This window comes from Siphateles boraxobius, unplaced genomic scaffold, assembly GCF_051911475.1.
Source record: "Siphateles boraxobius isolate OS27281-9 unplaced genomic scaffold, OSU_SipBor_1 25, whole genome shotgun sequence".
Lineage (NCBI taxonomy): Eukaryota > Metazoa > Chordata > Actinopteri > Cypriniformes > Leuciscidae > Siphateles > Siphateles boraxobius.
In genome coordinates this window covers 20,712,746-20,734,760 of record NW_027508866.1, presented here as the reverse complement: position 1 = coordinate 20,734,760, position 22,015 = coordinate 20,712,746, and the positions used below count along the sequence as shown (strand labels likewise).

Below are 22,015 nucleotides of genomic sequence, written 5' to 3'. Positions count from 1 at the left end.
ATCTGAAGACGGCTTGAGGGTGAGTAAATGGTCAGAGAATTAAAATTTTTGAGTGAACTATCCCTTTAAATTGATCATGTAATACTTTTAATAATTAATCACATTAAATCAACTTTCTAAATTGGCATCCCCAGTTAATATGCTTGTAAACACAGTATAATCTTTTAGTAGTACAGTATAACCCACATCCTCAGTCCACCTGCCTGTACATACTAGACTAGAGAATGATAAGAAAAGTGTAGGGCCTCTTGGGATAGTTAAGTGTTCATCAGATGTACACTACAAAATCTCAGCAGTGTTTCAGCCTCTGTTTTTATAGAGCGATTTCGGACATACTGTACTGCTATACAGTAGAGAAGGCACATTCAGAACGGAGTTAATTTGTATTATTTATGCAGTATATTTATTGATGTTTTAAATTAGCTTTTATTTTTAATTCCTTTAAAGTTTAGTAATTTTGTTATGTGCTTTTGTCATTTTTATTAGTTTAAACAATATTTCCATTCAGCTTTATATTTGTTTTGTTTTAGTAGTAGTTTTTTAAAAGCAAGTTTAAAAGTTTTTCATTGAATATATATATATATATATATATATATATATATATATATATATATATGTGTGTTTTTTTAGTTTTTTTAGCTTTATTTCTATTAAGAAAAAAAAATGTCTTTAATGGTTTTAGTTTCAGTTAATAATTTGACTGACCTCGAATAACTGCCGTTTTATGTTTAATATTCATCAAGCGCCATTGTCATAACTGTCTGAAATTGCTGCTGAGTTTTGACACAGTTTTTCATAGTTTATTCCGTTATACTCCACGCAAACACACCGCTCCGGGACGCCCAATCGCACTGCAACTTCTAAACGCACAAATAGAGGAATGCGCACACATTAAACAGATGTGCGGCACGACTCCTGTAGAGATTTGCAAGCGCCTCTCCGGTCAGGCCCAGATGAAGATGCTTTGAATGAGCCTTATGTGCAGGGGGGACTAGGTGAGGTGGGCTCAGCGGGAACGAGGGCTGAATTTGGAGGGTTTGTGTGTTCATTCTTCGCAGGATGAGGGGGGTGGGTATGAGGTTGCTCCCAGCGGCCTGGTCTCTGCCTGCCACATAAAGACTGTTCCTTTAGGTGGAAGGTGAAACCTGGTATTGTGCTGTAAGAGAACAGTGCGCCCCTCTCTTTGACGTCTCTCTGGTTTGGTGCCTGAGAGCTGTGTGCATGCAGTAATTCTCACCAGTCATCTTGCGCTGTCCAACCCTCTTCCTCCTGTTGCTGCTTTGGGATTTCTAAATGGGAACGACTGTGAGACTACGACTACAGTTCTATTCCCACACACACACACACACACACACACACATACACACACGGCACAGAATGAACACTCCACATAAGAGCGCCAGCCAGCAAATCACTCCTGTAATCCTCCTTGTGTCCCGACCCACAATTCAAATATATGGTTCAGACATCACTTTTAACTTTATTGCTTTCAATTAGATAGTTCTGTCTAGTTGTTAGAACTAAGGCTGGGTGATATATTCATGTCCATACTTAATAACGTCCATAAATATTCAATATCACAATGGCATTGTGCTGTTTTTACATTTCTTCAAGAGTATGCTAGTAAACTAAACCGCTTATATGTACTGAATGTCGCAGCTTAATGCAATAGTGATAAAGACAGATATTTTTATTAGTGTCTCGGATTTAAACCTTTCGGAAAAAAATCTTAAACTTGTCTCCGGAAAACAGTTCTTTTTTTTTAATGAATAAAACAAGACTTATTCCACTAAAATTTTACTGTATTTTATTGTTTGATTTATACACTGTGAATACAATTTTTAAAATTAATTTTAATGTGTTAATTTCGTGGAAAACATACCTTGAATATTTTTTGTCAGATTTATACACTATGAATTAAAATAAAAAAATATATACTATTTTATTTATTTATTTTAAGTTTGTGGAAAGCAGAAAAACTCAACTTAATTATTTTTAACTAAAATGTCACTGTATATTATTGTTTGTTAGATTTGTACATTGTAAATAAAGCAAAATTATAAAGATAAGTATTATTCCTTTAATTTAGTGTGTTAATTTGGTGGAAAACATACCATAAATTTTTTTACCTATAATTTCACTTTTATTGTTTGATTTATACAATGCCGAAATTGGTGATGGTTTGGTTAAATTCATGGGGACTTAGAAAAAGCATACTTTCCGAGCAAATGCGTAAAGGCTGGAAAATATTGAAATTATTACACCATCATACAATGTACAAAATATCAGCGACAAGTTGTTGAAATATCAACCAATCAAATGAAAGATCCGGAGCTGTTAGATTTTATTTTATCTACAGTATATCGCCCAGCCCTAATCAAGAGCCATTTTTCATAAGATGACTGAATATACCATGTGGTTTAGCAGGTCAACTGTATGTGTATATCATATCACATGACATTAGCCAGCAGGTACATGTGTGTCATCTCCTATCTGAACGAATGCTTGATTTCTGCCCTCTCTCTTCACCTGACCTCACTCTTCTCCTCCCCTCTCTTGGGTTCATATCCCCATGCTAGAATGAGACAGAATTGGCTCTAGCTTCATTTAAAACAAAACACCCTCAGGTCTTTTATTTTGTCCTGGACTTATGTGGAGTGCTCTTTTCATTTTCTCTCTAGGTTTGCCCAAGAGAATGCTTCTGTTGCCCATCATGAAAGTGCCCGCCTACCCCGTCCCCCACTACTCTTTCTTTTAGCTCAGGAGCCTACCTTACAAACACACACACAGACACACCGCATAAATGTACGCGAGAAGGGAAGGTCAGAGAGCACATCCCGATCTCACGCAGGGACAGCTATGAGAGTATATTTGTAAAGAGCTTTTTATTTGATCATTATCACATTTGTCTTCTGGTTTTAAACAAATACAGGTTTTATGTTCTTCAGATGGAAAACCGGAAGGATTTGTACTGTGAATTGTTACCTCATTCTTGGACATTTTAAATTATATCAGCCTCTTTTGTTATCATGGTTTTTCTTGTAGAATGAGAATAGGCTGTCATGACAGGCTTACTCTATGTACGGATATCAGGAGCTGTGCTTAAGATGTATAGATCTAATTCAAACTACTGCTTACAAATAAACCTTTATCTTCATCAACTGCCAAGCACTGACTGTTGTATATTTCAAACCTCTTTAGTTACTCGTGTAGCAGTCATATATTCCTCTATAGCAGTTTTAGCAGCTCTCAATGAACATTTGGTGTAGTTTTCAGATACTTAAAGAAGTTTTAAGGCATGTTCCAGGTTCAATGCGACTTGTGCTCTATGGACAGCATCTTCACATTCTGTTGATGACCATAGAAAAAAGGTTTGATTTGTCCCTCAGTTTGTTTGGTTTTGTTGGACTAAAATGGAGTTTATGTAAGTTTATTCTGAAGTTATTTTGTTGTGTTTTAGTTTTTTCATTTGGTTTTGTTAGACTAAATCAAAGCATTGACTGTTAACATGTATAATGTTAAAGCTATATTTTAATGTTATGTATTTTAATATAAAAAATTCCAGTGCAATAGACTTCCATCAAGTACATCGTGCACACGATTCGTTTTTACAAACTGAGGGATGAGTGTGATAATTGACATCTGTATTGAACCTGGAACATTACTTTTTATTTCATTCTAGCAGCTTGTGTTTCCAGACAGAGCTTGTTTTAAAACGTTGGACGTTTAAGAATATCAGCCTGCAGCCTGTAGCTTTTTTGGGCATGTTAAGATGGCCTTTGAACCCTTTCATGCTGACCTGACCCCTTCTGCTGTCCCAATGAATGAATGGTGACCCTGTCTTGAGCTAGTTACTGTATGAAGCTGATTATTCCATTCATAGTCATTAAACATTACGTTGCGGTCTCCTCACAGAAGTTTTGGTTGATCAGGCTCTAGATGTTGTCTGAACAGTTAGTAGTATTGAACCATACAAAGACGCACATTACACACACTGCTCAAACACGGCCCCTCACATGGACACACACCGGAGCCTCCAGTCACAGCCTTACAGCGGAGAATCGAAAGCAGCAACAAGGGATCCATGGAGACATGCTACTGAAATGTCTTTTTGTCCTTTTTTGTTTTGACTTATTGGTGAGTGTTTTATTGTGTGTGAGATGTTATTTCATACTCCTCCAAAGGCCAGCACAAGCGAATTCACATTGAGGTTCACGTGCGCTCACTTTGCTCGGGGGGTCTTTCCTAACCACTGCTATTTTAGTATCATTGAGATAGTGTTGTTTCATATTTTTAATGTTTTTTTTTCATGATTATTTAGTTTGTTTTTGCCATTTTTATTTGATTTATTTTTTATATTGAATTTTATTCATGAACTTTTTACAAAAATGGTTTCAGTTATCTGTAATAACCCTGTTCCTGACCCTTTGAGCTACAGACGATGCCGCACACCTGAAATATAACATTGGCTTCTGCACATTGAGAGCAAAGACGCTAGTCCCTGTTTCTTCAAACGTTCTGGATTTAACGTTCATGAAACATGGTTCTCGTTGGATCATCTGGATCAATGCTTGTGCTGGCTTATGGCTGAGTCATGATCATCACTTACCAAAGAGGAACTCCATCTCCATGGTTAAATGAGTGGTCACTGTATTCCCATTCATTGTAAACAGATCCCTCCCATTCGTCATGGTCATCCTCAAGTGTCCACTCAGAACCAATGGCCCGTCCTCTTTGGTAGTGATAGCAGTCATTGTACTATACTCTCTCCAAAATCACACCAGATCTGATTTGTCAGAGTTATGTACTAACTACATCTGTATGGAAACCTCAGAGGTGCCACATACGTTTCACATTTCCTCTGCCTTCTATCAAAGGAATGAGCTCCAAGTTTTTTTTCCGTTTTGTTGGAAAGTTAACCGTGCAGCTTAAGTTGTTGATGTCTTTTTTATTAACCTGAGACGCTCCCAGTGCAATGAAAACCCCACGTACAGCCCGAAAGAGCAGAGACCCTAGTATCCACCCCTGTGGCACACCCTAACCCCATTTCCCTCCTGCCATCAGAATGTATATATATATATATACCGCTGCCTCCTGCCGTGCCGCATCATTAATCGCAGCTCTCTCTGCTCTTGTCCTCACTGTAGGTGGTCTTTTCATTGACAATCCCTTTTACCAGCCGCGGACCATCGCTCCTTTTTTTATTCACTTGGGTCCTCAAGATCTCTTCTCTGACTTCTAGAACCATCAGGTTGTGTGGCTCTAAACTGTCGTACCACTCCAGGCATGACCAGGCTGTCTCCACCGCACAGAGACGGTCCAAACTTCATTCACAAACCCATCCAAACCCAATCTAAGGATCCAAAAATGCACCACTCTTACAAAAGCAATACTCTATTTGACATGCTCGTCCCGAAAACCGGCCAGGGACCTCGGTTCCTCCTTATATAGCAATACACTTGAACTCTTTTGGGCTTTAAGCTTACTTGAGATGTGAATGTTCGGTTGAGTCTTACTCAAACTTGGCATTGCAATATAGTCATTTTCATTGTATATTCACCACATGTGTATGTGTGGCTATATTATAAATACATGCATATATATGTATGGTCTATGGCACTATAAATATATATGTGTAGATATACCGATGTACTTATGTATATTTATATGCAGTGTATATATATGTGTGTGTGTGTGGGTGTATGTGTATATATATATATATATATATATATATATATATATATATATATACACACACACACACACACACATACATACATATTCTTGGTATTAATTATTTTAGAAGTGGAGAGTGATATGTAACCATTATACTAGGATATAACTTTCTTCCAGTTTTATATATACAGTATACATATATGCTAAGCAATTTAATCTAGTAAATTATTCTTGTGAAAATGCAATATGAAAGCCCTTTTCTTAATCTACCTATAGTAGATTAGTGATGCTTCCTTCTCTCCGACTCGAGCGGCTTTGCCGTGTCTTTTCGTCAGATCTGCGCGCGTGCGCGTGTTTTTGCTCAGTCGACCAAAGTCTGGCGTTCTGGTTGGGTTAAGAGGTCGTCCTCCAAACATCTGGCCACCGTGCCGCCTACACCCACACCTCACAGGCGAATACACAGGTCTTTCTAAAGCACATCCGACGGCAGATTGGTTTACTCTTTCTGGCCGTTGACGTATGGGGTGCATACTCGTACACGTCATCACGGTATGAGGGGCAGCTAGTGTGACCCGGTCACTCACTCACTCACTCACTCCTCCCTGCAAAAGCACAGGTGACTCTTTAACACGGCATAGGTGGCCCTTCATTCGCCTTTCCATTCATTTTGTCATTCGTACTTCTCAGGCCTGTTTCACACTGCATACAAAAGGCACATATTTGGACACATTTCAGTGGCCATGTTACAGCATTCACATTGCCTGCACAATCATAGCAGAAGCGTAGCTGCAAGTTTCTGTGCTCTGCCTGTTCTTGCAGAAAACATGCTGAAAATGTGCTTTAAACCTATTTAGTAACACAATATTTTGCATTAAAGGCTTTTATACAGTGACAGGCACACAAACGGGAGTTTCTATTCAGAAAATCTGACTGAATCCAGATCATCGAAGGAGTTTATAGCTACACTTTGTGTTTGGGTTCAGTTCCCTGTAGAGCAATTTTCAGTAGCTAACTCCCGATAGCTGTTTAATACATTATGGTTGTTATTAAAGGAAATGCTCAATTTAGTCACCCAGAAATCCCTATTTTTCTCAGTAGTACTGCAATTCTGTGGGTGTGAAAGCGCAATGCATGTTTTATCGCCGCTCACACGTGATGTGAAACAGGCCTCGGGTTAATGCAGCAGCGAGCAGTCGCTTTTTACTTTTTTGCGTTTTTCTTCAGCAGGTCTGTTGTAGCGCAACTGTTGGCCAACTAATTAATAAGAGCTCTCAAAAGACTCCCAGATACAGTACCAATCACAGAGCACAGAAATGGGAATAAGCTTGATATCATTAGCTGTGCTATATTCAGATTTACAGCTATTTGAAGAACCATCTTACCGTCAGGATTGTTTTACTGTACTCTGAATGCTTATCGTTAACTAAAGTAATTTTTATATAAAAATGTCCTTCTCTTGTTAGCTTCACATGTACAAGTAGATAATTCAACCAATATCACTAGGAATGTATTGATGTTTGTATGTCAAAGTAGTTTTGCTATTTTACTGTGCTTTCAGTAAGCGATTGAATGTCACAATTTCTCACCAAAACCCAAATGTATAAGTAAAAAAAAAAAATTGGATTTCACAAAAACAGGACACAACCCAGCTCACGTATATATTGAATGTGTCCCCTTAAATAAATTTCCCCATATATTTAGTCATATTTTAGCTGTTGTGTTTGAATGTGTAAAAGTGTAGCTCTCAAATAGGAAAAGATGGAATATAATCACAGAAACAATACAGAATAGTAGTAGAATAATAATAGTAGGCTATAGTATAGTTCAATAAAAGCAATAGTACAACATGCATCATTTGATCATAACAGTTTAAATATACTTGTTTGTCATAATTTGAGTAAGGACAATGTAACAATGTCACCTTAAAATAAATTGTAACCTTTCTTCCTTTTCGTTTTTAACTTTTTGGAACATTTTGAAAACAAATTCGTTTTTCTGTTCCCCAACCAGACGAGACTTCGGTCATTTTGAATTAAAGCTGGTAAGTCTTGTATGGGTAAGTTTTGTTTGGAAATGCAATAGAGATTTAAGAGAAAAGCGTATCAAAAGACCAAATGGCCTTTATCTTTCTTTGAGCTTCATGAATGATCGGCAAACACACAAGGCCCTTTCCTCGATCTGACGCCACACCAGCATTACGCAGTTCAAAAGACTTCCAACTGGGAGTTAACACAGTTAACCTTATATTGAGTTAGTAAAACAGAGGGCTAACAAAGTGAAGCAAAGAATGTGTTCATTTTTACATTACGTCGATTCAAAGTCTTCCATGTTATTTGTGTCTAATCAGTTTGCAAACATAAAACTCATTAACGATAAAGTCAACATGAAATGAAAATTGGCCCAATTTACTTTCTTAATACACGTTCCCTGGCTTATTATGAACGATTGATTCATCACTGTAAGTTAACTTTTTTTTTATCAAACTTTAATAGTTGACTTTAATAAAAGTCAACAATCTCTCTTATTTTTTAACCCCTCTCCTCTAATCACTGGTTCGCTTATATGTAACGCTCATTTTCATAATCCAGTCAGTTTTCAATGTAAAACATTCCGCCTTTGCAATTTCAAAACAGGAATAAACTGAGGAATTCCAAGAGAGTGCTCACACCATCGGTGCTTGGGCCCTAAAAATTAGGAGATTTTTTTTTTTATTTCATTTGAAAATACATAATGTTGTTTACAGACATGAGTTTAGAATGTAGTTACATGTTGACTTTAACCAAGATTACCTCGTGATATGATTTTGCACACTCACAAATGTGCTGTAGAATATTACGTATTTCAAAACATTGTCTCAGTCAATAAAGACATTGCAGGGATGTTTCATTATTCCAAGTATACAAATCCAGCGTAAAAGCCATATGGCTGCGTTTACACTGCAAGGCTTAATGCACAGATCTGATTTTTGTGGCCATATTTTCTTGCCTGTTTACATTCACTTTAGAAAATAATTACATTAACTCCCACCCAAATAGATTCTGTTATTTATTTATATAATTCATGTCGGTTGGTATGATTACTTTCCAGCATGGATAAGTTAAAAGCTGTCATGGGGGTTTGAGGTGCAAAATTTGACTGAACAGATATACACTGGTAAGATAACGGTAATGACAGTTCACTTAGATCTAGAATTCTGAAGTGAAATAAAGAAGCGTTGATAGAGTACGTTTATTTAAATAAATTTGAATAAATTAACGAGAGAGAGTGATTTTGAGTTTGAAGCTGTTTAAAATGACAAAAACAGCAAAGTTATATCGTTGTAAACAAATATTCAGTAGTGAAGCGGTTTTATTGATACAATTCACGGGGCACCTTTCTATGCTCCACATCTGTTTCATAATTCAACATTAAAAAGCTATCTGTGTTGGCAAACGTGTCACCTTGTGGGAAATCCAAGGGGAATCGGATATACATGTTTAGATAGATATGTATCTGATTTAAAACCACATTTGGAAGTGGCTCAGAACAGATGCGAAAAATCTGATCTCGTGCAGATTTTTCTGTTTATCCTACACGTATGCAACAAATTCCGATATTTGTCAGATGTGAGTAAAAAATCAGAATTTTTTTTTTTTTCCAGTGTGAACGCAGCCAGTCCGTCTTTATAAACATAAGATGTAGCTGCATTTTTTCTGCAGTGCTTAAAAAGCATCAAAACCTTCTCCTGAAGTGCAAATATATCTCTCTTCATGCCAGCCTGCTTCCCGACAGCCAGATGGTCTTCATAAATATGATGTTAGAACTCATATTTTAGTTCATTTTAGGTTATAATTCTGCTCATCAGCTGCATTTGAATCTCACAGGTCTATCATAGTGAGTGATGGGAGAAGACATTTGCACAGCTGCATCTCCTGTCAAATTAATTGTTGAGGTGATGTATGGAATGAAATTCCGATAAAAGATCCGCAAGAGAACATCTTTTTAAAATAAACCAGGCTTGATTTCTTGGGAGCCATCAAAAGTTTATTTCCGATTCCTTTTGCCGACTCGTGTATGATGTCACGTACGTGGGCGGGGCCCCGAGATACGCATAAGATTGTACGCCACTTCATCGGCTCTACTCAGGTAGATGTTAAACGCAACTTTTCAGATATGCCATCCACTTCTCCTGTTTTAGCACACTTTGGTTAATTTGTCGGAGCCATGTGGAGCAGTTAATATATGTGCTATAGACATCTTGAAGCTCACATGATTAATGCAGGTTCAAGTCCCCAGTGTCTTCACTTTCTCTGTCCAATAAACTCTTTATTTATAAAGAAATCTGGATTAAAATCACAACATTGGCACTGAATGGTTGATTGGACTGTTGCCTCTGATAGAACCAATACACCATTTAAAATCTTTCGTCCAAACACCATATATTTTAGTTCCATTTAATAGATAAGTGACGATTAACTGACTAGATTTGGTATTTTTCATTTAGTACTCTCACTTAGCAACAGATTGATAACCATTAGATTAGAGACACTTTATAACGTTGGTGCTTAATCAATACGAGCAGACTTAAGTGGTGGAATATTTGTCCTGTCGTGAAAGAAAGGGACTTGTGTGTGGCACTGAAGTTGAGAAAAGCTGGAAATTCTGGAAATTCAATTTGCGAGCTTGCAATGCAAGTACAGAGATATAGATCCGGTTTCAGATTGAGCAAGCTTTGCAAAATGAATTGCTGAAGGTAATGTTTTCTTCTCGTCTCCGATCTCCCTCTGCATATGAAGCAGGGCAGATGGGGATGGCCGTCATTTGAGCTGGTTCACGCGTGAGCCGGGACGCCGAAGTCCCTGTAGACTGAACCAGCAATAGAGCCATGTTTAGGTTTGGAATGTGTTTATGTAGTAGAATGTACTTTCATAGAAGAGCTAACTGCATCTTTGTAGACACATCCAAACTCACTGATATTAATTATTTACCTACATGATAAAACATATTCTTGTGATTGTGTGTGTGTTTTTTGGGGGGTGGGGTGTGTGTGTCTTATGCCCATTGTTTACGTTTATTTTCTTTAATTTGTAACTTACGAGCATGGGCAAATCCTTGCTTGTGAGCTCTTCCATGATTCTGTAAATACTCCTGAGTCAGACTGCGAATGAAAGCAGTCTGCAGGATTCTCAGTTATCCATATCACAACTTTTATGTAACTTGACATTATATAAAGAAAAAATTATCTAGATTTGAGATATTATAAAGGATAACAATATAATGTGAAGTGGTGATTGTGCACAACTTCTGTGAGCGAGCAGTGCTTGAACATGACAGCAGTAGATGTTTGCTAGCCGTGGTATCAAATTATAAACTATTAGTTGTGAAAATACTATAGTGGTTTGTCTGTCACTTTCTTTGCCATAATTTATGCTTTTAAAAGAAAGTGCTAAATCTCTATAAAGTGTAAACTTTTCTTTTTTAAATAAATATGTAAAAACTTTTTGATGTGTGGTGTATTTTGTTCTGTGTCCATTCTGTCTTTTTTGTCTAGTGCTCTACGAGACAGAAGCTTGTTGCAGTTTCCTATTTTGAATTTCTAACTAGATGTCCCAGTTGGTGAAATTTGTCCGTTATTGATCAGAGGTTGATTATGCTACAATAAATCTCATGTTTTTTTTTAATCTAGCCAACCAGTTGATGGGTATGTGCACTGTCTCCAATGAGCAACAGCCAATGAAATTGTGAGTTGAAAGAGCGTGACAGAAGGGCGAGGGAGAAAGGAGAGCAAACTCTTAAACATCCTTGGCCCTGTCCCAATTGACACAATTCAAGTGCATTTCGCGGTCTTGTGGACTTAGTGGCTATACAAAGAATGTGTTTTTGCATTTAAAAATGCGAGACACAGGGTAGTGGAATAAAAAAATAAAGCAAGGTCTAGAAAGCAAGGCGCTGTTTTCAGAACACTGCCTCATGCACGAGATTCTGCAAAAAACAAGTGCAATGGTCAAACACGTCCGTTTTAATTAGTAATTTCTCCAAAAAAAAAAAAAAACACTGGCTCTGCAATGAATTCTGGGGTGAGCGAGGCCGCGAAGGATCCACCTGTTGTATCCGTCATTACCCAGGAGACGAAGGACGCATTTGAAGGAGCCTTTGATTTGGGACAACCTCCGTCACGCCGCTGTGACACAATCAGCCTTCGTATGTGTCCTTTAAAGAATACAGCCTCTGAATTGGGACGCCGCTGCTGTCCTGCAGGGTTCAGCTCCACCCCAATCACACCTGAAGCACTGCAGGCACTTCTGCCCAGACTTACAGGCAAAGCAGCATTACTTCATGAAAGTGTGGATTTGGAAGACAATGAGGGTTTGGTGTGCAATTTGGGACAGGTCCCTTCTCTTTCCATTCTGTGTAAATCATTGCACAAAAATTACAAGAATTCATTCATGTTGTAAGGCCATGACTTGTAAGGCCCTGTCCCAAATTGTACCCTAAACACTTGCGATCTTCCTACAAGTCCCCACTTTCGTGATGTAACTGCTTTGACTGTCGGGGAGAAGCCAGGCAAAAGTGCGCATCGAGGGCGCATATCGACCGCAAAGGGGGCGCTCGTGAGCACCCTTATGAAACCTAAAATGACAAACGGGACACCCTGCGGTCTTGTGGAGTTAATAGACACGCGCACGTGGCAGCCATTGTAAGTCCACAAGACCGTAAGTGCATATGAAGTGTGCCGTTTGGGACAGGGCCTAATTCTGGGGGGATAATAATTGTCTGGGATGGGAATGATCTTATAATTGATGCACCTAGTCTGAGATTAGTTGTGTAAAGTGTGCACTTTAACATTGATGGGTCTGTAATATGAGCAGGGCGACAAGCTTCTGCCTTGCAGCAAGGGTGAAATAAGCGATCTGAAGAATGCAAATCCATACAAATCATGTCCAGCAAGGAGAGCAAACAGTCCCATAAATCACGCTGACGGAGTGTATGAAATTCCATGAGATCAGATGACATCAGTGATGTTTTAGGTCTTTGGCAACGACAGACTGTAGCCCAATAACTTGCCTGGATCATTTAAGGAGTTTGGGATGTCTGTGTGATACATGTGTGGGTCCATAGGGTTTGAAAGGGTTAGTCTTGTCAGTCTCTGGTAACCCACACTTGAGATGGGATCAGTGTGGATAGAACATGCCGGGGAATGTCGGTGTTGGATGACAGTCACTGATGAAATGACAGAGTCCTGCTCCTCATCTTACTACACTTCCAGTGAGAAATCAGCTCTATGGTGTCCTACAACCAAGCTCTTGCTTTACATTGAGGTCCTTCCACACCAAAGTCAGGTCTGAGGTAGGAGGACCAGGAACAGACCCATAAGCCTGGCCTCCTCTGAGCTGTTAACATGCATTGAGCCATGGTGAGGTAAGACCAAGTATTTAAGCATGACACTGGACATAACGCATGTTGCCAGAATGTAAGAGATCCCAGCTATTTATTGGACACTTCTCATCTGGGAAAACCATTACAGATTTCCCCCCGTTGCAGCTGCTCCTCACCTCCGTTGGAAGCTATTTTGGATGACTGAGCAAGCAGAACACCAGGCCTGTGTCAGCGAAACCTGGGTAGAGTTGGAGGCACTCTGGGGTTGGGTTGAGGAATTGAAGCATGAACTGGTCAGGCTCTGGGTAAATGAGTGCTATCAATGTTCCCCCTGTTCCCTACCTCCAAATGAGTTCAATAACGAGTGACAAGTGAGCTGTGCAGTTTGGTTTCATCAGCGCTGACGTTTAGGTTTGTACTGATGTCAGATAACTCCTGGTAACAGGATTCCCAAACCTGTTTAGCACATCATCCCAGGGCGATAATTTTACTGGACCATGTGCCTATTTAAAGAGTTAACATTCCATGCTTATAAACAAGCTTAATGATATTAAAAGGCATGCTCTAGGACAGCCATTTCACAATGAGTGTTTACTTGTCACATGATCAGTGGTTAAGTCTATCGAAGCTGGTTGAAATACAGTATTAAGGAAACCTGTGAACTGGAACTTAGCAACAGCCTCGCTTTTATACCCGCCATGGCACTTATTCATCGCTCTGAATAAGGTCTATAGAGCAGTTAATTGAGTCATAGCCTACAGACTTGGAATGGAAACCTTGCGGGAAGTCAAGTAGCATGTGTTCATAAATATTCATTCATAACCGATGCCGATTTCTTGATTCGCCAACTAATGAGCAACGTCCTTTCAGCTGATATGTTGGGCTTACTGGGTTAAAGTAATTAATATTCAGGAGCAGGTTAAACAATATTTTATAGGGTTACAATGGGGAAAATGCCCCTGTCAAGAACAATGTGAATTTCCTTTTAAACTAACACATTTTGATATGTTTAGCATGTGCAGGATGATGATGCATCAGACAATGTGTTACAGGAAATATTTTGTTACACAAAATGTAAAATATTAAAATAGGGGCAAGATGGCTCTGGCTGAACTTTTACTCAACAAATCCCTCATTAACAAATAGACACAAAACTTTAATTTTCAACATAATGCAATGTAATTGATCACTATTTTCCAGAGAGACAAAATTAGATCAGTTAACATCAAAACTGTTTTGACTGACTAAATCTCACAAATGTTGTTATTCGGATGAAATGACAATCTTACCCTAATGCTTAACATATTGTACTTTAAGTATGAAGTGTATTGTATTAAAGTACATTCAAATATTTATAAATGTTGTGTGATTCAGATAATTCTATATAGGGATATGTGACGATCTAGTTCATCAAAGCATTACATTTATATTGATTTAAATACACAAATCCTGAATAGTCCCCATTTTTTAATTCATTGATTCAAGAAATTACCTCATAGATGGTTTTCATTTCAGAAAACTTGTCAAATTGGCATTTGATGGCATCATACTTGAGTAAATATGTTTTGCATCTAAGTATTTAAAAATATAAATTGAATTATTTATATGAATTGTATAATATGTCATCCCCCTTTTTACTTAATGGAAATAAATTGTAATTTGGTAAATTTTGCATTTAAATGTCTCATGTGAGGTTATTGTGGGATTTGCATATCTAGTAGCTTTATACTCACACAAACTGTTAGCCTGGATAATTTCATTTTGATTTGTAACCTTCCTGTTATACCTTCCTCTTCTTGTTTAGGGATTGTAAGAATTAAAATGGTTCTTAAATGACAGATTCTGGTGTCTGATAACAGTATGTCGTGGTGTAATGGATCAGGTGGTATTGCTGATTACACTGTATATAAATATTCATGCATGTTAGTTTCCAGTTCATTTGATCAAACAGCTGTAAATTATTGATGAGAATATTTTTGTATTGAGAATGTTTTTTTGTTTTTTTTTAAACGTGATAAAATAAGTCATTCATGTTGATGTTTTGAAAATATACCATACAAGCAAAATGTTTTGAGTCCATAAAACAATTACCAATGTCAAAAATGTAACTCTTAACGACTTATTTTTTCAAACCTTTGTGAAGGAGAGGCTCATACATGAAGAACAGACACAAGACGGCAGGAGACACGTGTTCAGAGGTTTATACTGAAACTCATGGAAGTATACAACGCATCCTACACTATTACCATGTCCACACGCATGTAATGCTGGGTAAAAGGTACATTTGGCATGTAATGATGAGACAGCAGTTTGAAATTTAAGACAAAAGCAAAACATGAGTAATAATCTGTAGCACAGTACAATTAGGCAACATTAGTACAGTTACCAAATAGTTGAAATATAAAATTAATCCCCCCCAAAAAAAGTCATATGCTTTTTTATTTACAACCCAGTGCCTTTTAGAACGGCCTATTTGTCTTAAGAGGCTTCAAGGACCTTCTTTAACAACGACAATAACTCGAACAAGCTTGATATCAATATAAATATGACTGTAAGGTGCAAAGACCTTCCCCTCAGAGAGTCCGTTATACACACACACACACCTCCAGATGTGCTTTCCGATCAGAGCGTGTGCTCACTGTATAAGTGCTTCCTGTAAGCCATGATCAACAGTGACCTTTAACCTTTCAGAAACACAAGCAGCCCTTCATATTCATAATGCCTGTATCCCATCATATACCATTTGCTTGCGCTGATATCAGAAGGGCGCCAGCTAGTGGTTTGAGGAGGAATCTAATTAAACGTTCACTGTACAGTGTGCTACCTGTCTACTTCCTGTTTTTAGTCTTCCTCAGAGAACCATAATATTGGCCAACGCACACACACACGCACGCATACACTGTACAATAAAAGCGGACCTCAGTCGTACACATGCACACCATTTACACGTCTCCTGTCACAATAACGGAAGTCACGCTAGTTTTCCGGCCGCACACGTACCTTATGTTGACTCGGACTGTGTTTGTGCAAGTAGTCTTGAGTAGGTCAGTAGATAGAAATGTTAATATCCCCCAGAAGACAGTTCAGTCTGCTATACGCCCCAGTCCTTTGTTTAACATCAGTAGTAGAAACACTAGCATTAAAGTCTTGTTTTTCAGTAAGTAAGTACTTGTGTTTCAAATGGGGTCGCTGGTACCCTAGAAGTAACGTTTTTACAAAAGGAAAAAAAAGGAGTGAGAAGTCATGTTGTTCGCACTGTTCCGGCTGCGGGGGGGATGATGATGTGGGCTGGAGACGTCTGGTCCTGTTAGACGCTCTCTTTGCCTTGAGCTCCGGTCACAGTCTTGATGGAGGTTAACGTCCTGTTGAACCACGTCTTTTTGGCTGCTTGGACTTCATTTAGAGCCAGACCCAGATGATGCTCCAGATCCTAAAGAAGACATTAAGCTCACGCTTTATTCAAAATGACTTCAGGTGCACTTGTAAACTTGACGTGAAGCTCAAATCTACTAGATTTAATTTACCAGATCTTTAACCACTGGACTATCTGAAACAATGTGTGCATGTGTGTGTGTATAAACTGCCCTGCCCAAAAAAATAAAAAGTCGCTGTTAGGATTTAAATAGGCAAATGCTTACCCAGACCGCAACACGGTCAAGTGTCGGCCCAGATCCGGCCCACATTTGGCACACGTGGGCCGACACTAATGTTGCGGTCTGCATAAGAGTTTTTGATTGGATCATTAGTGCATGTTTCTAGCATGTTATATGTTTGGCAACTGTTCTTCTAACCCTAATTGATGGAGTGTGTAGATTCTCATTTTTTAAACAACCATGTAGGAAGACGCATCATGGCTATATTTCAGGATGACAATGTCAAGATTCATCAGGATCAAACTGTGAAAGACGGTTGTGAGGAGCATGAAGAATATTTTCACACATGAATTGGCACCTCTGAGTCCAGACGTTAACTTCATGTAAAGTCTTTGGGATGTGCTGGAGGAGACTTTACAGAGTGCTGGACTCTTGCATTGTCAATACAAGATCTGGACCAAAAATTGATGCACCTCTTGATGGAAATAAATGTTGTGATGTTATTCCCATTAAGCGGTCCATCCATTTTGGGCCATTTTTTAAAAAAAAAATCAGGTTTTCAAAATGTGGATATGTGGAAACATACAGTATCACATGGTGGAAAATATATTTAGTGTAACCTCCAAAATATATTAACACCACACCATATTTACTATGGTAAATAGACGCTCAAACATGCTTGAGAACAAGCAATTACGTCTCTTCAGAAGACTTGGACTGAACCAGACCATTCATGTGGATTACTTTTATAATGAACTTCTTTTACTTTATGAACTTCAGTGTTGAATCATCAATGTTTCGGTGGAATGGACTATTTAGAGGAAGTAGAGAAATCTCTCAGCTTTCATAAAAAAAATCATAATTTGTGTCTAAGATGAACGAAAATCTTATAGGCTTGGAACAACATGAGTTTTATTGATAACTTGTTAAAATTTCAAGCCTTATTTTGCACACTTTAACGCAAATCTTGATCTGCAAAATAATGGGAGACGCCTCTAAGCTGCATGCCAATAACAGGCACTTCATATGAATTATTACTAATATAAGAAACTAATTTAACAGGGTTAAACCATGATTTAAAGACAGATAATAATACAAATAAGCATTAATTAAACAGAAGTGTCAAGCATCTGTGTCCAATCATAGGACAGTCTAAAAGTTCCCCTATGTCCTGAAGCCAGTAAACGCATTGAAAACTGGTGTGTGTGTGTGAAAGAACATGCAGGATGTGTGTGTGTACCTGTATCTTGCACTCGGCCTCCACCAGCTGTAGTTTGGTCTGTGCGAGCTCCAGCTCCATCTCTCTCAGCTGGTTGTTCAGCGCCTCCTTCTCCTCGTCCATGTCCTCCTCACTGCCTTCTTTATGAGCGCTGAGAGCCTTCAGACGACCCTCCTTACTGAAGAGAATACTGCACTTCTCACAGCCCTCCACCTTCATCTGCTCACACACACACACACACACACGCGATAAACCTCACAAGCCTGACGATGAGCAAACTACAGGCAGAACTCGGCTGGTTATTAACACTAAATAAATAAATACTGAGGCGCAGATCGTACATTATCTTGCTTATTAGACAGCTTTACCCAATAATTTACATATTGAAATGAGTTAAAGGAAGAGAGTGTATTACACTCTTTTTAATTGTCGTTATGATTAGGGTGATATTATTGATATATTGTTACTCATTGATCTGGAATACTTGATTCGGACTGGTCGATCACAGTATTCTGTGGTCAAATATTATTGTATGATGATGATAAACTGTATATATTATTGTCTTAGACAACTGATTTACAACATAATTTCAAGTCTCTCACATAATTGCTAAATCAATATTACCTAAATAATAATTAATGTGTATATTTATATAGGTATGATACAACTTTTTGCTATAATTTCTATATAATTATTTTAAGGCGAGATACCCCAGGGGAATTCCATTAAGAATCGCAAACATTGTTTTTGTATTACAAGTTTTCTGAAATGTTATGTTTAAATATGCAAATGAGGCATATTATATAATTAAATATGCACAAACTTGCATAGATTTTAAGAAGTCAAGCCTGAACACTGGATTAAGCCAGATTCAAAATTCATGTTTCTTGTTTTTACAGAGATGATTTTGAATTGATCCTTTTTATCATTCCAGAAAATAGCCAGAAAAAATTAAATCCCCATGTTTTCATCTCAAATGCAGCGAATGACATGAACAAACCCTTTCAGAATACAGATAGGAATAAAAGAATAAACTACATTTTTGTGTACATAAATTCTGGCTCAGTCTGTGCATTAGGAAAAAAACGAATTATTGGAAAATAGCTTTTAAAGATTTGTCTTGTAATTGAAATCTACAGACGTAAATAGATAACGTGCAGTAAAGGTGTATTGTGAATGTTTTCTTTCACTAGTCTAAAACAACATGGAAGGCCAAATAGCCCAACATCTCAAAATTAACTTTAAGTTTTTGCCTGTAGTCTTTGTTTGTTTTGAGTTTTTATTGTGCTTTTAAATAAATCTACACTATAATGTGTGATGCCACACATTGATGCCTCAGTGAGTGCTAAATTCTAGATTAAATATTTAGTATTAATGTTGTATGTTTATAATAGCAGTGCATCAATAATATTAAGTTATTAGCCATAATCTGGCTTTTTCTTTTAATCAACACATTCCTGTATCAAGCTACGGACTTCTGTCTGTGTGTGTGTGTGTGTGTGTGTGTGTGTGTGTGTGTGTGTGTGTGTGTGTGTGTGTGTGTGTGTGTGTGTGTGTGTGTGTGTGTCACCCACCCGGATCTTCTCTATCTCTCCTCTGTTGGCCGTCTGCTGTTTCTCCAGTCGCTCGCTGAGCTGAGAGCAGATCTGAGACACAAACACACAGAGGTCAAGGGTCACTGACGCTCGGGCTCACACCAATGCACTACACATGCTTTCCGCTCAAGAAGAGGATGGGAGAACGAGGCTTACGGTAAAAGGTCAATCATCATGACTGGAACATACAATCTTTCCATCTATCTCTCCTCTTACAGGATATCACATTTCCCCTCTGTCTGTGTGAACTCCCAGCATCCTCTTACAGGAAGTGCACTAACTGCCCCACACAGCTCAGGTGAGGAGGAAATCTCAGGCCGAGAGCTGTTTTTAACCTACAGTAAATCCAATGGGGTTCAAGCATTCTTTCCCAACCGGGCATCACTCCTTTGCACGTGTAGTTGGATGAATGCGGTCAGCTCAGCATAGCTTCATTTGGTGAAGACCCTCATTAAACATGCATTCATCATCAGGGAGAACGTAGCTTCAAATCAATAACGAATGAATGATCAGGGATGACGCAGTCCCAGAATATTACTGTTGAGAAAATCTGTTTCACATCTGAGCCATGACACAGTGGTTAAAGCCCGAAGTATAATTCTGACACCAAAACTTACTGTATCTGTAAACTTTAAACCTTTGACGGGGCTTGATGATGTGGCAGTCGAGGTACGCAGTCTTACTAGGATGCAGTGTTCCGATTGAGAAGCACAACATGTGCAAATGTAATTTCAATGGACAAGGCAATGTCGATAATATGACGTCACAATCAATGGCGCCTTTTCTAAAAACACAACTCAAAATAAAGTATAAAAATATGCAATCTACTCCCACTTTCCAGCAATACTGCAGATTTAAAGATTGCATTATTGCTGAGAGGTCACAACATTTCGCAAGAGCACGATTCGTATTAGCTTGCGTTAATGGAACGAGATGTGTAGTGTGAGCGCACCTTAAAGGTTGTATCAGTGATTTCTGGCCCAAAAATAAATGTCTAATCTTTCCTAACGATCCGCTAGCTGCCCGCCCCATAAGCATGCCGTCCAAAAACCGCGTCTCTGTAGGCAGCCTAGGCTCTGAGATCTGCACACAAAAACAAATGGGTACAACCACCACTCAAAACCAAAATAAAGTGTTCCAACCAATCACTGACAGGGGCGGGTGTCGCTCCGATTTCGCGTCCAGCCGTGCACGAGCGCAAAACCTCACAACACCCGCCCCTGTCAGTGATTGGTTGGAACACTTTATTTTGGTTTTGAGTGGTGGTTGTACACATTTGTTTTTGTGTGCAGATCTCAGAGCCTACGCTGCCTACAGAGACGCGGTTTTTGCACGGCATGCTTATGGGGCGGGCAGCTAGCGGATCGTTAGGAAAGATTAGACATTTATTTTTGGGCCTGAAATCACTGATACAACCTTTAAGGAGGAAATTTATGTCACTCGTGCCGTACACATAGCCTAGCGTACGTGTAAAACAAGGGCTTAGGTTTGATGCTGGTGAGTGAATGTGTGTTCATTCCACACCAGGAAGCTGTCCAGCATGATACCTGCAGGCCTTTTATGCTCATTGTGTGTTGTCTGCCTCATACAAGCAATAAGAGCATGAGTGTGTGTGTGTGTGAGAGAGAGCGCGAGCTGGTTCAGCTCAGAGGACACCATTATCATGCTCCACCATGAATCATGCTGTCAGCGGCCCCATTAAAATGAGCTCTGCAGGGACAGCAGCTCAACTATTTTTACAGAGATGCTCTCATACAGCACTTTCAGGCCAGCCTTCCTCTACACTCAGACATCAGATCAGCTCTTATACACACACAAGCATGTTCAACTTCTCCAGTTTGGACTTATGTTTACAGGAGCATACATAAGTTTTAGTTTATTTAGTTTATTTCTGGGGGGGGAAATGTAAATGTTGGTACACATGCACAGGCTTACAAAACCTGTTCTGCACTTTTCTCTTCATCATTTCCTGTCTTCTTTCTACTCGCTTGTCAATAAATGTGTCAAAAAAGGGCAAAACTACATTAAAACGCAGCTGAGGCCAAGCACAACATTTGGATAATTGAAAGTATGAATAGATTTGTTTGGTCAAAGACATTTAAAGTTAGTTACCATTATTTACAGCTCAATATCTTTTGTCTAATAGGGAACATTGCAACCAATGTAACATGGTATTCTCATGTTAATGTAACAACAATACATCTAATGTTTTATGTCAATATGCATCACAGTTGTTGTGATATTGCCTCACTTCTTCTTTGGTGTCTTGGCCAGCTAGGTTTTTATGTAGAAACGTGTCAAAATTCAAAAGTTTGGTCTGAGCCAGTTTTGGTAAAGATTAAAAAAAAAAAAAATTGAAGGAGAAGTAGCAACACAAATTAGAAAATTTAATCAGTTTAAAATTTAGAGAGCTGTACAGCAATTAAAAAATAGCAGTTTCTATGAAATGCATGTGGTGTAGATGCATGACTAGATATTCCAAACTTGTTTCTATGCCATTTATGCCAATTTAACTTAAGTAGCAACAGAAATGTTTGTATTGTGATGTAGATCAGAGTGAAATGGATTATCGAAAA

The 22,015-nt window shown here is 38.5% G+C and overlaps 2 protein-coding genes and 1 long non-coding RNA gene across 16 annotated transcripts in view; 2 read left to right on the top strand and 1 right to left on the bottom strand.

Annotated features, from left to right (window-relative positions):
- The window catches only part of strbp (spermatid perinuclear RNA binding protein), a 149,193-nt gene extending 141,768 nt beyond the window's left edge, over positions 1 to 7,425 (top strand). For 7 of the 13 annotated variants that reach the window (XM_077243133.1, XM_077243129.1, XM_077243131.1 and 4 more), the window contains exon 19: positions 2,682 to 3,168. In XM_077243133.1, the coding sequence (XP_077099248.1) occupies positions 2,682 to 2,758 (77 nt within the window). In that variant the 3' untranslated portion in view covers positions 2,759 to 3,168. Of the gene's footprint in view, positions 1 to 2,681; positions 3,169 to 5,147 lie in introns of those variants that run through there. The other 6 variants (XM_077243124.1, XM_077243126.1, XM_077243125.1 and 3 more) reach the window with 4 other exon arrangements.
- A 261-nt stretch (positions 7,426 to 7,686) lies between these two features.
- Positions 7,687 to 11,155, top strand: LOC143750223 (uncharacterized). The gene is made up of 2 exons (XR_013207130.1): positions 7,687 to 7,717; positions 9,540 to 11,155. It is a non-coding gene; the product is annotated as an uncharacterized LOC143750223 (long non-coding RNA).
- Positions 11,156 to 15,215: 4,060 nt separating this feature from the next.
- The window catches only part of rabgap1 (RAB GTPase activating protein 1), a 101,747-nt gene continuing 94,947 nt past the window's right edge, over positions 15,216 to 22,015 (bottom strand). For both annotated transcript variants that reach the window (XM_077243113.1, XM_077243114.1), the window contains 3 exons: positions 19,419 to 19,490; positions 17,866 to 18,063; positions 15,216 to 16,462 (listed from right to left, as the gene is read on the bottom strand). In XM_077243113.1, coding sequence (XP_077099228.1) covers positions 16,340 to 16,462; positions 17,866 to 18,063; positions 19,419 to 19,490 — 393 coding nt within the window. In that variant the 3' untranslated portion in view covers positions 15,216 to 16,339. The remainder of the gene's footprint in view (positions 16,463 to 17,865; positions 18,064 to 19,418; positions 19,491 to 22,015) is intronic.